This window comes from Panicum virgatum, chromosome 1N, assembly GCF_016808335.1.
Source record: "Panicum virgatum strain AP13 chromosome 1N, P.virgatum_v5, whole genome shotgun sequence".
Classification (NCBI taxonomy): Eukaryota; Viridiplantae; Streptophyta; class Magnoliopsida; order Poales; family Poaceae; genus Panicum; species Panicum virgatum.
In genome coordinates, this window is record NC_053145.1 from 6,541,808 (window position 1) to 6,557,496 (window position 15,689).

Here is a 15,689-nt window from a genome sequence, read left to right on the forward strand (position 1 = left end):
TTAGTTAGGACCCCAGAAGCTCCACGACGTTCTTTTTTTTTCCGATGATACAGATTAGCGTTCTTAACCGTCATGTGAGAGTGAATGTGAAAGCTCCAAAAGTAGTCTCTTAACTGTTTAGCGAGGGGATGATAGGGCATGAAGAGTCTAATTATTTATTAAGAGAATGATAGAGCATAAGACCAGTCTCAGTAGGAGTGTCGTCGACATAGTTACAAAGATTGGGAACTTAAGAACTGTACCAGTGGAGTGTCATGGTGATGGTGATGCCATGACACTCCTTTCACATTTCATGACACTCCTCTCTCCTCCTCATACTATTAGTACATGTTAGCAAATTTAATATCCATGACACTTCTATAACACTCCCACTGAGATTGGCCTAAGATGGACTAGAAGAAAGACAAATCATCTGATCACAGTTTACTAAAAAAACAGATACTCACACATCTCTTCAGATGAAACTCTCGAGATAATATTCACAGATATTTGAACGTTCTTGTGTTCTGATACCGGATACGACTCCACAAGAACCTAAAAGGCCAAGCTTAGCTTTCTTTAGACACGAAAATGCAGAGCTAACAGCTGCTTATCCTCTCACTGAAACACACTCGATAAAAGGTGAAACCCCAGATATTCTATTCCTATTTCCTAGTCATTGGCAACTAACTCTTCGTTTCTGTTTTCTACCCTCTGCAAGACCAGTTTCTTCTTTGGAGCAAGGCCTTTTGCGATTGCTGCAGAACTCACATCCACGAGGACAGTGTCGTCTTCCTTGAAATCGCCCTTCAGAACACCAAGGGCAATCTCGTTCTCCACCATCTGCTGAATCACTCTCTTGACAGGCCTTGCACCGTAGTTCGGGTCAAAGCCAAGAGACCCCAGAAGCTCCACGGCCTCTGGTGTATATTGAAGATGGATCTTCTGTTGTTTCAGCCGGCTCTTGACCCGGTTCAGCTGCAGGCGAGGAAATAATTTCAAATTAGGGAGAAGACACGACAAGCTGTGTACAGCTATGGAGAAATTACTTAATGCCCTGTTCGGCTGGGTGGCTGTTTTGTACTATAGCTACAGTGATTATGCTGCCCCAGCCGCAACGGTCACCAGCCAGCGCTGGAAAGTGGAAACCCGCCAGCCGAACAGGCTGTTGATACTATGGTTCAAATATATCTATCAGTCATGCAACTAAAAGAATTATTAAATATATACCTGGATCTCCACAATGCGGTTGATCTCACTTGTGTCTAGTGGTTGGAACACAATGTACTCATCTATCCTGTTCAAGAATTCTGGTCTGAATGTTTGCCGGGCCATCTCGATCACCTGCTTCTTCATTATCTCATACACAACCTCCTTGCTGTCTGTGGTGTTTCTAAGCGTGTCCAGGATCAATGGTGACCCAATGTTTGAGGTCATGATGATGACACAGTTTGTGAAGCTGACAGTCCTTCCCTGTGAATCCGTTATTCTTCCATCGTCCAAAAGCTGCAACAAGATGTTGAAGACATCCTGGTGCGCTTTCTCAATTTCGTCGAAGAGAACAACAGAGTAAGGCCGGCGGCGAACAGATTCAGTCAATTGCCCCCCTTCCTCATAACCGACATATCCAGGTGGAGCCCCGACCAAACGGGAGACAGCATGCTTTTCCATGTACTCGCTCATATCAATCCTGATTAGGGCATTCTCAGTGTTGAAGAGGAATTCAGCCAGTGTCTTACCCAGCTCAGTCTTTCCTACACCTGTAGGTCCCATAAACATAAAGCTTGCTATCGGCCGGTTAGGGTCTGATAGGCCTGCTCTAGAACGACGGATGGCATTAGCCACTGACTTGACTGCAATATCTTGGCCAATAACCCTCTTGTGAAGCACGTCTTCCAGCAGCAGTAACTTTTCTCTTTCAGACTGCTGAAGGTTCGACACTGGAATGCCAGTCCATTTGCTAACAATCTCGGCAATGTCAACATCAGTCACCTCTTCTCGAAGCATTGACTTCCCTGATTGCTGGAATTCAACAAGTTTATTCTCAGCCTCTTCCAATTGTTTCTGCAGTGACAGAAGTGTTCCATACTTGAGTTCAGCAGCACGATTCAAATCATATTCTCTCTCAGCAGCTTCAATCTCCAGGTTCACTCTGTCAGTCTAACCCAAGATAAAGACAAGAATTAGAGCCCATATAACACCATGGAAATAAATGTGGCAGAAGATACACAGAAGAGTAAAGCATGCACCTACCTCTTCCTTAATTGATCTTATACGAGTCATCAAGGACTTCTCGTATTCCCAATGCTCCGAAAGGTTTTTCTGCTTCTGCTTGAGAGCTTCTAGTTCAGCTTCAAGCTTGCTCAGTCGTTCTTTGGACGCTTTATCCGTGTCATTCTTCAATGAGAGCTTCTCCATTTCAAGCCTGATGATTTCTCTGTCTACCTCATCCAATTCAATAGGTTTAGATGTTATCTCCATTTTGAGCTTAGCAGCTGCTTCGTCAACCAGATCAATGGCTGCAAGCAAAAACAAAGACCATTAGATAATGAATAAATCAAATCACTATTAGCTATACGTGTCCACATTATTGCATACACAGTACCTTTGTCTGGCAAAAAACGTCCAGTGATGTAACGATCTGATAAAACTGCTGCAGCAACAAGAGCTCCATCTGATATTTTAACACCATGATGCAGTTCATATCTCTCTCGCAAGCCACGCAGTATGGAAATGGTATCCTCAACTGCTGGCTCACCACAATAAACCTGCTGGAACCTACGCTCGAGAGCAGCATCCTTCTCAATGTACTTCCTGTACTCATCCAATGTTGTTGCTCCGATGCAGCGCAGTTCTCCACGGCCTAGCATTGGCTTCAACAGGTTACCAGCATCCATCGCTCCACCAGTGGCTCCTGTTAAGAGAATAAATCATAAGCATGATGATAATCATAAGGTCTGACGCAAGCACTAGCACTCCTGATTATGCTATAAGCATCAATTTAATAAAAGAAGGCAACAGCTTTGGCAGCACGAAGCCAGGACAAACCAAATAAAAATGAAAACTACTATGCACTGACGCAGATCTATCTAACTACCTACATAGAGCTTCGTCTAATATTTCCAAGTGTATAGATGTTTGCTTGTTAGCATAAACATTGTTTAGGGGTTAGCTTTAGAAACATGTGAATAGCCAAATGCATTCTTCTAAACTCCTTATATCTTCAGGACTTGTGTAGGAATTGAAAATTTTGCAAATGGCCAAAATGCAGGCCAAAGTTATAGGTACAGACCTGCACCAACTACTGTATGGATCTCATCAATAAACAAGATGATTTGCCCATTAGAAGCAGTGACCTCCTTTAGAACAGCCTTTAATCTCTCCTCAAAATCACCACGGAATTTAGCCCCAGCAAGAAGTGCTCCCATATCCAATGAAATAAGCTGGAATCCGAAGTGTATTCAGCATCAGAATGACCAGTCTATCACATTATTGAGATTAATACACTGATTGCTAATTCTGCATATTGCATTATTTTGTATTTAAAACCACTCTAAGGTACAAAGAAAATTTATATTTAACTCATGCAAAAATTAACAGTGAGTCAGAAATTCAGTTAAAGAATTAAGAACTAGCATATATATTCTGTGAAATTCAATCAACTAGATGAACAGAAACAGTTCAGTACCCTTCGATTCATCAAAGGTTCAGGAACATCTCCCCGCACAATACGCTGAGCCAATCTGAAATGAGAGCAAGATAATTGAGTTGCATGTTCAGAGAAGCAATTGTAGGGATACTATTAAAAATCTACAAATAATAAATGAACAAGTTATCACCCTTCCGCAATAGCAGTTTTGCCAACTCCTGGCTCGCCAATAATTACAGGATTGTTTTTAGTTCTCCTGCATAAAATCTGAATGCATCTGCGCACTTCATCATCACGGCCTATAACAGGATCAAGTTTCCCACGCCGAGCTGATTCTGTCAAGTCAATACCATACTTCTCTAGGGCCTGGTACTTTCCTTCCGGATCTGGTACAGAAAAATAATCATAGGCACATAAAGCCTGGTTATTGTATTGTTGTATACTAATCAGGATCAACTAAATTTCGTGAACAATACAGGAAATTATGAACAAAGACTGAAAACACAAGAATTCTATGGCAAAAGAAAACAGCAAAGACAAATTAGCAGTAAAAAGAAAAGAACATTGCACAAAACGTACTCTGATCTGTGACTCGCTGGCTTCCACGTACTGCTGAAATAGCTTCTTTAAGATCATTCTCCGCAATTTTCAGATCTTTAAACAGCTGCTGCCCAAACCTTTTATCTGAAGTGAATGCTTGCAGGATGTGCTCAACTGACACAAACTCATCACCATATTCTTTTTTATGCTTCTTTGCGCTATCCAATATTGAAACAAAACTTGACCCTATAATTGGCCCAGACGTATCACCGACAACCTACCAATGCAAGACCCATAATGTTAATAAAAGTTTACCACATTAATAAACAGAATTAGTTCAGTTAGTTTAATTTACAAAATTACTAAGGGCCACTGCTAATACAATACCTTTGGCTGTCTAGATATGAAGTCATCAGTAGCTTGTAGAACTGATGTGTTGTCTATTCCAGCTTTTGAAAATATCCTGCGTGCCAATCCATCCTTTTGCTCCAGAAGAGCTTTCATCAGGTGCTCCGACTCCACTATCTGCTGCTTTGATAATCTTGCTGCATCAACTGCACCAACAATGCCCTCCCAAGCCATTTCAGTGAATTCTCCTGGTGTTATCTGTTTGATCAAAGAAAGTTAAGGAAAAAAGATTATAACTCAAGTAAACAGTTGTAAGAAAATCGTAGATATCCACATTCATCAGGACCTGCCAACATGTGCGAGCCAACAATTGATAGTTGCTAGCACATATACAGATTCTGTAAGCCAACCAAAGAGCTAGATGATTGCATTCTTTTCGCTTTCAAAGCAAGGTTGAGAATGGTGCCTCATTTAAGTAATAAACACAAGATAATGCAATCAACAGTGCAGGATACCGATAGATCACACGAGATCAATACAAGCAAACGCCTAAAATCATCATGCCACTGCAATTTTTGAAGTTTGGATGGATTGTGCAAATGTTCTCAAACCTATCGTTCGACTGTCAACACAATTGTCATTCAACATTCCATACTGTTGACGATCAGAGAATGGAACTCCTTCACCTATAGATTGACTAAATCAGTTACCAACACTACATGATCGTATGGCATATCACGCAAAATCATCATCACATGATCACATCACAAGTGTCACGAATTTGTAGCGGAAGTGCACACAGACAGCGGAAGCTTCATGACCCAACAGCTTGATTAGCCAGGAACCACGCATCTACAGCACTGACCGAAATCGAACCGCCACAGCCAGCAGCCCAATCGGCGCGAAGCAACAGAAGACACTTAAGTGGCAGAGGGTACAGGGCGCACCAACCTGAGACGAGGACGAGGTGCCGGCGGCGCTGTACTGAGCGGGCGCCGTGGAGTGGAACAGCCGGCGCGGCGGCACCGTGAGCCCGGCCCCGACGGGAAACCGCCCCAGAGGCGCAGGGAACCACGCCGGCCTCCTTGTGGCGGGGGCGGCCGAGGCGGAGGCATCACCCGCGAGCGGAGCGAGGGCCCGCGGGAGGACCTCGCGGCCAGCGCCGGGGCCCTGGCGGCGGGCGGTGGCCGCCGCGGCCGCGCGGGCGGCGCGCACGAGCCTGGACGCGGCGGAGCGCGCCATCGCGGGGGAAGGGGTTGGGGTTGGGGTTTAGCGCTTAGCTGCTACGGCGGCGGCAGGCAGTGGACTGGTAGCCAGGTGGTGACGCCGCGTGGTTGCCCGTTCGGTTATTTGTGGCGGCGGAGGGTGGTGGATGGGAAGGGGAGAGTGGAGAGGAGTGGCGATGCTTGGACCTTGGAGAAGGGGAAAGGAGGACAAGAAGAAAGAAGCGCCGGCACCGGAGGCGAACCGAATCGAAGGTTGGAGATGCTTCCGCTGGGGTGGAGCGGTGCTCGTCGACCTCGGCGCGCAGTAACCGTCCCGTCTGATAGGTTTATCAAACAGTAAATACATGAGCGGTCCTCAAACTTCATCTATATTCTTAAACTCTCAAAATATATTTTTATCCCTAAATTTATCTGGATATATCATTCGGGTCCCAAAATTCTCAAAATATATCTTCGGGTCCCCAAACTTGTCTTAATGTGTCATTTCAGTCCCTAAACTCTCAAGGTAAATTTTCGTATCCCTGAAAATTGCCATTGATTAATTGTATTTAAAATGGATTGTTTATTAAACTATTTTTTCAGTTGATTCATTTAGAAATCTTACCAGTAAGACCATTTTAATTCTAAACTAGCTACTTATTAATCATAAATTATGGATTAATCTTAATATCAATGGTGGATATTATAGTTTTCTCGTTTAACATGGAGATATCAATAGTAATTCTTAATATTTCCTACTAACTATTTATATTTTGCATGCGCTTTGTATAAATTTATTAAGATAATTTGTTCTCATTCTCAATAAAAATCAGAATAACAATTTTTATTAAATTTAAAGTAGCAAAAGAATTTTTAATTAACTTAAAGTAGCAAAAAATAGTTATATTAAATTGAAAATAGCATCTTGAGAGTTTAGGGACCAGCATGTCACCCTATGACAAGTTTATGGACCTAAAACTGCATTTTCAGAGATTACGGACCTATGTAACACCTTGAAACAAGTTCGGGAATTTAAAAATGCATTTTAGGAGTTTAAGGACCTAGATGACACACCCCATAGGGACCGCTGCTGTATTTTACTCTTCATCGAACTCCGCGGTCCCACTCGTCGGCGAGGGAATGGATAACGGCGTTTCCTGCGAGTGTTTTGTTTGTACTGTTTTTCTTTCACACCAAATCAACACCAACTAGTAGTATTTTTTTAACAACAAATCAGCACTAGCCACCAGCCACAGCCAGCCGAACAGAGTCGATATGCAGCAGGAACTCGGGATTGTACAATTCAGTGACTAGTTCAGAATTTGGGAACGGGATTCTTTTTTTGCACGTGTAAATTCAGAGCTTGCATGACTGTTTTGCCAAACAAATTCAGGTCATCTGTCTTCGTTCTATCCAGCACAGCAATCAGACGTTTGAGCAGGATCTCACCTGTAATTCAGAGCCTTCATTACTGTGTGTTGCCATGTTGGATACCTTCAGAAACGAAGGCCTTTGTTTGGTTACATTCTACTCGTCTCCCGAGAAAAGAATTTTGTATGCATGGAGTACTAAATAAAATCTATTTGCAAAATCTCTTCAAGAATGGGTGTAAATTTTCGCGGCGAATCTAATGACAGTAATTAATCAACGATTGGCTACAGTGATGCTACAGTAACCATTCTTTAATTACACAGTCAAATGTCTCGTTAGATTCTTTAGGGTTCTTAACACAGGAGTTCTAAAGTTGGGTTTGTAAACTGACTTAGTTTGACACCGTAATTAGCGATCAAAGTGTTGATTTTCTAGAATTCTAGGAAACCAAACGGGGCCAAACTCAAGGCATCTTCCCCTTCTAAGATGCAGATCTCTCGTCCTGTCGTCCAGGGTACCGAGCGATCGTGCAAATGACCAAGACGATCATTTTCCAAGTTTTTCAAACGACAGAGATACTCTACAACACCATGGGAAATTCAGTGTGCTGGGATTTTTCTGAATTTTTTGAACGCTATTGGCAATAGAATCAAGAAAGGGGAACAGCAAAGACAACTCCAGGAGGAGACAAGAAGGGATTCCTTCGCTCATAACCATGCTATATATCACGATAACCACAGTTATACCTGACTTAAACATAGCCAACGAGTTAAGGTAGCAAATACCACATAGTCGATGCTCAGGCGTAACACTGGAACCTGACCGCTAGACTGAAAAGCCAAAAGCAAAAAAAAAAAGGCATTTGTGATGCAAACTTGCTACTATAAACAACTTTGAGCAGGCAATTGGCATGGACCAATCAACCGCCGACACCCACAAATGCGGAAAATCTCACACCAAGGCTTGATGTAGGGAGCTGAAACCTGCTAGACCAGCTCCCAGTCCCCGTCGATGAAGGGGACACCGTCGTCTGCACGGTCCTGCATTCAGAAATTTGACATGGTTAGAAACAAAACCTTTTTAGTATTATATTGAAGTTAACGTCAAAAGTGTACAAAAAGGTTAGACAACCAAATCATGGAAGAGTAGCTACATGTAAAAATATTCAGAGCAGTCATCCTGACAGTTAATGACTGGTATGTACCTAAAGATGCTAGTAGAAACAAGATTCTGTTTAAGTGAAAACGTGTGACTGGTTCATGTACATAAAGAGGCCTAGTCTATTTCATTTATACTAGGATTCATCCGAAACTGAATTATCAATATTTGTCCTTCTACTGCTGTTATAGGCATTCTCCAGTCTCCACAAAACGACTGTTAATATCTGGTAGGCATATCATATGTCAAAGAAGATTTAGGATCATACCGGCCTAAACATGTCTACAACAATGTCATCCAGACCACCACTGAGTCCCCTCTGCAGCCTACTTGTCCCCATGAGATCACTGCTATAGTTTAGCTGACTACTAACAGCCTGCTGATCCATCCTGCCATCTTGGAGAGGAGGAACACCACCGCCTGAATTACCACCATCCAGTGTCTGCCTCGGAACAACAGAATTGTCTATGCGAAGGTTCGGCAATGAAGAGTTGATGCCTGAATTACTAAGTGCAAGGTTGTTATTCAGCATCTCTCTTGAGTTGGCGCTGCTTCCGTATGCGAATGGCACTGCTTCCTGATTGAAGGGCATTGAAAGACCGGTGCTTGCTAGTGATGCTACTTGGCCCTGCATTTCATTTCCAAGCAAGGGAATCTGACTGGATGCTTCTGTAAAGCTTGAGAGAGGCTCAAGCTTGGGTCCATTCACACGCAGGTTTGGTTGGGACATGCTGTCCTTCTGACCAAGTTCATGAACGTTCGATGATGAAACTGCTGTTGGCCAGGTGGTGTTGCATCTTCCAAGATCTGGAAACTGGGGTGACTCACCAACAAATGAGTTAAACGGGTCGGCAGAAGAAGAGTGCATCCGACCAAGGTGTTGCTGGTTGCTTGGCTCAAGAGAATGTAATGGCAAGTTATTTGTTGGAACCAATGTTGTGCCATTTGATATGTTTGCAAAAGAGTTGCCAGAAGGACCAGTAGGAAAGCATTTGCTACTATCCTGCAGTGGCATATGAGCACCCCTGATCAGGTTACCATTGTTCATCCCACCGACATTGCCCAAGGAAGTGCTCAGATTATTCTGGGTGTGTCCGATCTGAACTGGCTGCGGAGGCAGCAAACCATGCATTCCAAATGCAGGAGAGTTCATCCTTGCAAGAAGGTTGTTGGACTGTGAATGGTTAGGGGTTGGAACTGGCCGATATCTCCCATATGCATTGTACTGCCTGAAGGCTTCTAGTCCCATGTTAACATAAGCAGGGTTCCTTCCTCCAAATGCAGCAGTTAAGTTAGCCTGCCTGCTTGCATCAGCACTCAGTCTTTTCAGATACAGCCGGTACTTCTGAAATAACAAAAACAACAGGAAGGATTTATTAAATGTGCTTCTAATTGCAAGAGGAAAAAAATTAAGATGCTGAAGAAAGTAAAGAAATTTGTGGTCTTTACAAGGACATGAACTATATAACTTAACAAATATGCTAGCAGATGTCACTTTTTTGTTTCTTCTGAAGCATAATGAGCATGTGAAGATAAGGTATTATGTTTGAACATTTGTAGGTAAGGCGGAAAATAAAAATCAAGAAAATATAGTTCATATGAGCTATGAACTATATTTGCAAAATTGCAAACAAATCCTCTTTCAAGCTATAGTTTTCGAGCTTATAGCTGAATAATCATAATGTACAAAAATTTGCTCCAAAAATATCACATAACATTTGCAGACACATTATCAAAGAAATCTAAATGCTAGGTGAAACATAAGGACAGAAATTAAACCTGCAAGTGACTCGCAACATTCTCCCTTGTGATGTTCTCAACATTCATGAGATCCAATATTTTCTTTGGAACAGCCTCTGCAGTTATAAACACAAGTACATTCTATTATGATTCGAGAATAATAGAATTAATCTGGGAAAAATAATTAGTGAACATTCTGATAACTAAGATATGAAACAAGAGTGCTTACTGTCAATGCCAAGCTGGTTGACAGCAGCCACAAACTTTCGGTGCAATTCAACAGACCACACAACCCTTGGCTTCTTCTGGGTCGATGAGTCTCCATTCTCGTTACTATCATCAGAATCATCACCTTCATCTCCATTATCATCCCTACCCTTGCGTGAAGTTCTCTTGTTGCGATTAACACCGCCATTGTCACCTTCACCACTAGCCAACTGCAACTTTTTACCAGAATCATCATTATCATTACCATGAATCTTGGCATCAGAACTCTTCCTCCTAACCACATGCTGCCATATCGTCCGCAACTGCTCAATACGCACTGGCTTCAGCAGGTAGTCACATGCTCCATGGGTGATACCCTTCATGACTGTTTGTGTCTCCCCATTTGCAGACAACACTGCATGATCATACATGGTCAGTTTCAGAACTTAGACATTTTTATAAATGTATTGAAATTCACACCATGGGTCTGTGGCCAGGTAATCAATGAGAAATGCATACACAATGTTTATTGTACGTTGAACCTGAGGAAATAATTGACGTTCAGGTAATCAAAGAGAAATGCATACATTGTACGTTGAACCTGCGGAAATAATTGAATTTCCTGCAGGAAACTAATTGGCGTTCATTACAATTGCAGACTTCTGTCCTTTCTAACTCTTTTTTAGTGGTCACATGGTGGCTATACAAGTTTTCATGAGGTCCATCATTTTTCCTAAATTAATGAATCTCTAAATAAATTCAGCCATGCCCAAGACGATGACGATGAATTTCTGAAATTCAATACAATGGGCTTTGTTTCCTAAATTCCACAGTTCAGCAGTCGAAGAGAGTTAAACCAAACTAGCCGGATACTGTACAGGATCTATTCATTCTTCAATGATTTTCGAGCAGTGCCATTTTTCAGATCATTGGCTGCAATAATGACACGAAGACAAGTGGGGAAACAAGACTTACTAATGACTGGGAGGTCCATCTCGAGGCCCACAAGCTCGAGGAGCTTGAAACCATCCATGTCCGGCATGTGGACATCACTGATCACAAGGTCAAACTGGTCCTTCTTCTCCCTCAACAGCTTCAGGGCAGTGGCTGCCTGCCCAGTTGTTGTCACTGCGACATCACAAGCACATCAAATCAGACAAGTTCAGCGTACACAAGTCAAAGGAAGAACACATTTCGCATGCGAGTGAAATCTTCGAAGGAATCATTCGCGCACGGAAAAAGAGAGCAGAAGAACATTCCACTGAAGAAAATCCAACCATGGAAAATTAAACGGAAATAGACAGGCAAAAACCTGCAGAACACAAGATTAGAGACCTACAGAAATTACACGGCTGGAGGTCCAATCGACAGACCTTATGGCGAGAAGATTATTCCAAATCAAGCTGTGGATAAAATTCAATCTTTTCTAGAGTAGGAAAAATCTCTTTTTTTCCAAGAAAAAATTTACATAACAAAAATATTTCACCGCGAAACCAATAGGGCAAAAGGCGGGGCATAAAGTAAGGATTGCTATTTATGTGAATGCAAAACCAGGACCCCAGATATCTTTGTACTCCCTCCTTCCCTGTTTATAAGGCATACACGTATATCAAGATTCAAACCTTGTCATCTTTGACCAATAATTTGACTATTAAATTTTTATTTTTATAATGCAAATTTCATATGATTGGATTCATAATCAAATATATTTTACAATGATTATAAGTTTATAATCAAAAGTAATATAATATATGATAAATAAATAATCAAAGTGTTGTTTAGAAGATCGTGTCATGTTCCACCATGCCTTATAAAGGGGAAGGAGGGAGTAATAACCTCCTTGCTACGCGAACAACGAAAACCAAATCAGGCAAAGAGCCAAATCGTAAAGAAAACAAAAACGGCACTGAAGGAACGATCCGATCAGAGGAGTAGGAATCCAAACATACAGGGAAAAGAGAGAAATAGAGGAGCAAGAGGAGACAGGAGTATGGCATACCATGGTACTGGCAGCGAAGCAGGAGGTTCTCGAGGACCTTGAGGCAGGTGGGGTCGTCGTCGACGGCGAGCACGCGCATGCCGACAGGGAACTGGTCCTTGGCCCCATGCCCGCCGCTGGCCTTCGCCTGCAGCTTCACCTCCTCCACGGTCATCTCCCCCGCCCCCGGCTACGCGAATCCGACAGCACCGCGAGGGATCAAGAAACCCAAGCCCGGGCGCCCGGATCGCCGAACTCCTTGTGTGTGTGCAAGGGAGTTTCTTTCTTGGATCCTAGAAATCCAAGAAACGGCGGGGAAAGGCGGATGAAGCCACAGCAAGGTCAAAGCAGGGGAGAGCAGCACCACGAGAGCAGAGAGAGAGAGGAGAGAGAAGGGTGAGCTGAAGAACTCAATAATAAGAGGGGAGAGGAGAGAGAGGAGGGTGGTGGTGGTGAATGGATTGGAGCTGCTGCTGCTGCTCATGCAGTGCAAAGATGGTAACCTTTTTTTCGGCCCCCTTTCGTTTCCTTTTACGCTTCCAAATTTCCTGCCATTTATCCAGGCCTTTATATGCTATCCATTCCATCCATCCATCCAGCCCGGGTTGGGGTTGGGTTTTCTTGTTTCGTTGCCGTGTGGGTGTATTCCGCGTGTGTACGCGCCACCGTCTCTTTTGGGTCCGTTCGGAGTCGCCTTTTGGGTTTTCCCATTTCGCATTTGTGGACAACGTGCGACGTATTCCTGTCATGGAAATTAATCCATAACTCTGATACTGATCCCCAAATGGCGAAGCTAATACCTTTTTGCATATTTTAAAAAAGTTATTTCATTGTGTTTCGATTTAGGTTCACCTTAGAAGTTGAGATATTTCTTTTTTTAGGGCAGATATTTCTCCTCCTCGCAAAGAAAAAAATGATATTTTTTCTGTGCTTTTTAATTTAGTCCTTGTAGATATATATATTTGTATGTTCCAATTTCCTCATAGATGATGTGTGTTCCAAAAAAAAAGTGTAATGTGCACCTGAGTTGTTGTGGATGTGTGTTGCACATTTTCGTGTGGGCGAGAGAAAAGAATTACGCCGTAAAAACTCCCTGATTTCTCAAGTGTTTTTTTTTGGACGGTAGCGGCGACAAAAGTGGCTCTAGTTTTGGATCTACCCAGACAATCAAGTGTTTCTTTCTTTTTTTCCGCCTATTGTTGATGCTGACGTGGCTCAGGCTCGCTGGCTTATGGGCTGGATTAAACAATGCTCGCGATAAGATTGATTAGTGATGCACGACAGGTCGGCGTCATCTCTGGGATTAGCCGGCTTCCACTTCAACCGGATCACAGATCTATAAGTAGTAGACTACTCTCGCATACACATACACATACACACACGCAGAGATAGGAAAGCAATCCAGATGTTTAGTTTAAATCTTTCTACACGGAAGGAAAGCACCTTTGCTGTTGCCATCAAGAAATCTTTTTTTTTCTAGACATTCCATAATTATTTATTTCCACTCTGTACAATTCTCCAAATCAAGGCACAATAATGCATTCCCCTTTTTATTTTTCTTTATTTTTTTCCAAAACTTAGCAGCATATTCTATCGCACTACGTGCTTTATTTGCTAATCTGCCATCCAAAACGCTTAATAAAATGTGCTCATGAAATGGCTGATGGTTTAAATATACGAATCTGTCCTTGAGACCTTAAGCCGTGTGTGTATTATACTGCCCCAAGTGCGTCAGGTACCCAGTACATTATTGGCTCACACACCCTGTGCTTGTACTTGTGATAATATTCTTTTCCCGCCATTTTTTTATTAAGTAATTCCCTGGCAAGGCAATATTCTGATGAGGTATCTGCACGTCAACTTGCATGGCCATCACGGATCGGAATCTCGTGGACACAAATGGCAGCAATTTTTCATTAATTTTGTAGTAAAGTTAAAATTAAGTAGCTTGTAATGGTATAAGATACGGGTGTCAATGTCAAGTTGTCAAGGCAATGAGCTAGCCGGGTCACAAAGTTATGGAGATTCAAATGGCCTAACAAGTTGGTAGCTAGGAAGAAGAAAAAAACACCTATATTTTGCTAGCAGAGAGTGAACTCTTAGGCCATATAATTCTACGGAAAAGAGTAGTATCTTAGGATTCGCCTGGTGGCAGTGTGGTTGAATTTTCTGATGGTCTCTAGTACCAATTAATAAAAAAAGTTAATTAATATTCAGATTTTTCATGGTACCAGTTACTGAAAAAAGGCTAGTTGTGATGACTATTTCATATGCTGTTTCAGACAAGCAAAATTAGGGTGCACATTTAGTTTGCCTGGAGTGGCCTATGCTATATTGTGATGCTCCAAGGTATATTTTAAGGAACCCCACTAACCGAACATATCCAGCCTTACATGCATGCCAACAGAAAAAGCCTCAAAGGCTCGCTGGCTAGCTAGTGTGGCACACAAAGTGCCAATTGTTAGACAGCTCCCCACAACACCCACACACACTCGATTCCTGATCTTTTGTGTCTTGTGTTCCTTGCCCCCAGCTGCTTCACATGCTATGGACCACATCTTGATCTGCCCGGGCAGCCTCTTGCTGAATCATCAGAGACCAAACCACAAACCAGCAGTCCAACCTATGGCTATGTGCAGGTGATCTACCACTAAGTGTAGCCCAATGTCACATCTAATAGCCCATATATTTGTCCTCATCTTTTGCAAAGCACTCATGGGCAGTAGTTGAGATCCATGGTTGCATGCATTATATTGGGGGTCCCTCTCATGTGTTGCTGCTGCAAGTGGCGTGAAAGTCTCTTCCACTGTGCCCTCTGCTCGCAGCATCAACATGAGTAGGGTGATGAGAAAGATTTCGGCGGTCTCCAAGAAAATGGAATGATCGATGATGGGCATTTGCATGGACTCCCTTCAACTCCCTACTGTTGCAACGTCGCTGTCATCGTGAACATAAAAGTTATCATCTTCCGCTATGATAACCTAGAACAAACATAATAAACATCGGAAAAATTAGCAATCAGTCTCTTCCAACAATTGTTTTTCTTTTGTAGCAAAAAGTTCATAAGGAATCATGATGTTTCCTCCCCGTAGAAAATCTCTCAAGATTGCCGGTGTTTCCGTCCGGACTCGGAGCAAACGTACAAATTATCGTGGTAGTAGATCTCGTTACATTTTTTTTCATACTAAACATATACCGCTCACTATAGTATGTGCTGCATGATCAGTAGTAGCTACGGAGTACTCCCTCCGTCATAAAATGTAAGATATTGTGGTTTGTCCTAAGTTAAACTATTTTAAATTTGATCAAATTTATATAAAAAATAATAATATTTTAAATACCAAACGAAGATAATTAGATTCATTATTAAATTATATTTTATAGCTTACTTATTTTGATGTGTTAGATGATATACTGTAATATTCTTCTTTACAAATTTGGTCTAACTTAGTTATTTTGATTTAAAATGAAATAAAATATTTTACATTTTAGGATGAATGGAACAGGTACTAGC

The 15,689-nt window shown here is 42.2% G+C and overlaps 2 protein-coding genes across 2 annotated transcripts; both read right to left on the minus strand.

Moving 5' to 3' along the window:
* Nucleotides 1–306: 306 nt before the first annotated feature.
* Nucleotides 307–6,023, minus strand: LOC120654862 (chaperone protein ClpB3, mitochondrial). The gene is made up of 10 exons (XM_039932545.1): nt 5,468–6,023; nt 4,556–4,774; nt 4,208–4,445; nt 3,819–4,014; nt 3,668–3,722; nt 3,272–3,422; nt 2,585–2,893; nt 2,233–2,498; nt 1,210–2,139; nt 307–957 (listed from the first exon to the last, which is right to left on the minus strand). Exons 1-10 carry the CDS (start codon nt 5,756–5,758, stop codon nt 652–654), a joined length of 2,961 nt encoding a protein of 986 aa, XP_039788479.1. The 5' UTR covers nt 5,759–6,023; the 3' UTR covers nt 307–651.
* Nucleotides 6,024–7,777: 1,754 nt separating this feature from the next.
* On the minus strand, nt 7,778–12,715 carry LOC120654863 (two-component response regulator ORR24-like). Its single transcript, XM_039932546.1, has 6 exons — nt 12,197–12,715; nt 11,173–11,325; nt 10,220–10,612; nt 10,030–10,106; nt 8,519–9,595; nt 7,778–8,132 (listed from the first exon to the last, which is right to left on the minus strand). Exons 1-6 carry the CDS (start codon nt 12,348–12,350, stop codon nt 8,079–8,081), a joined length of 1,908 nt encoding a protein of 635 aa, XP_039788480.1. The 5' UTR covers nt 12,351–12,715; the 3' UTR covers nt 7,778–8,078.
* Between the last annotated feature and the right edge of the window lie 2,974 nt (nt 12,716–15,689).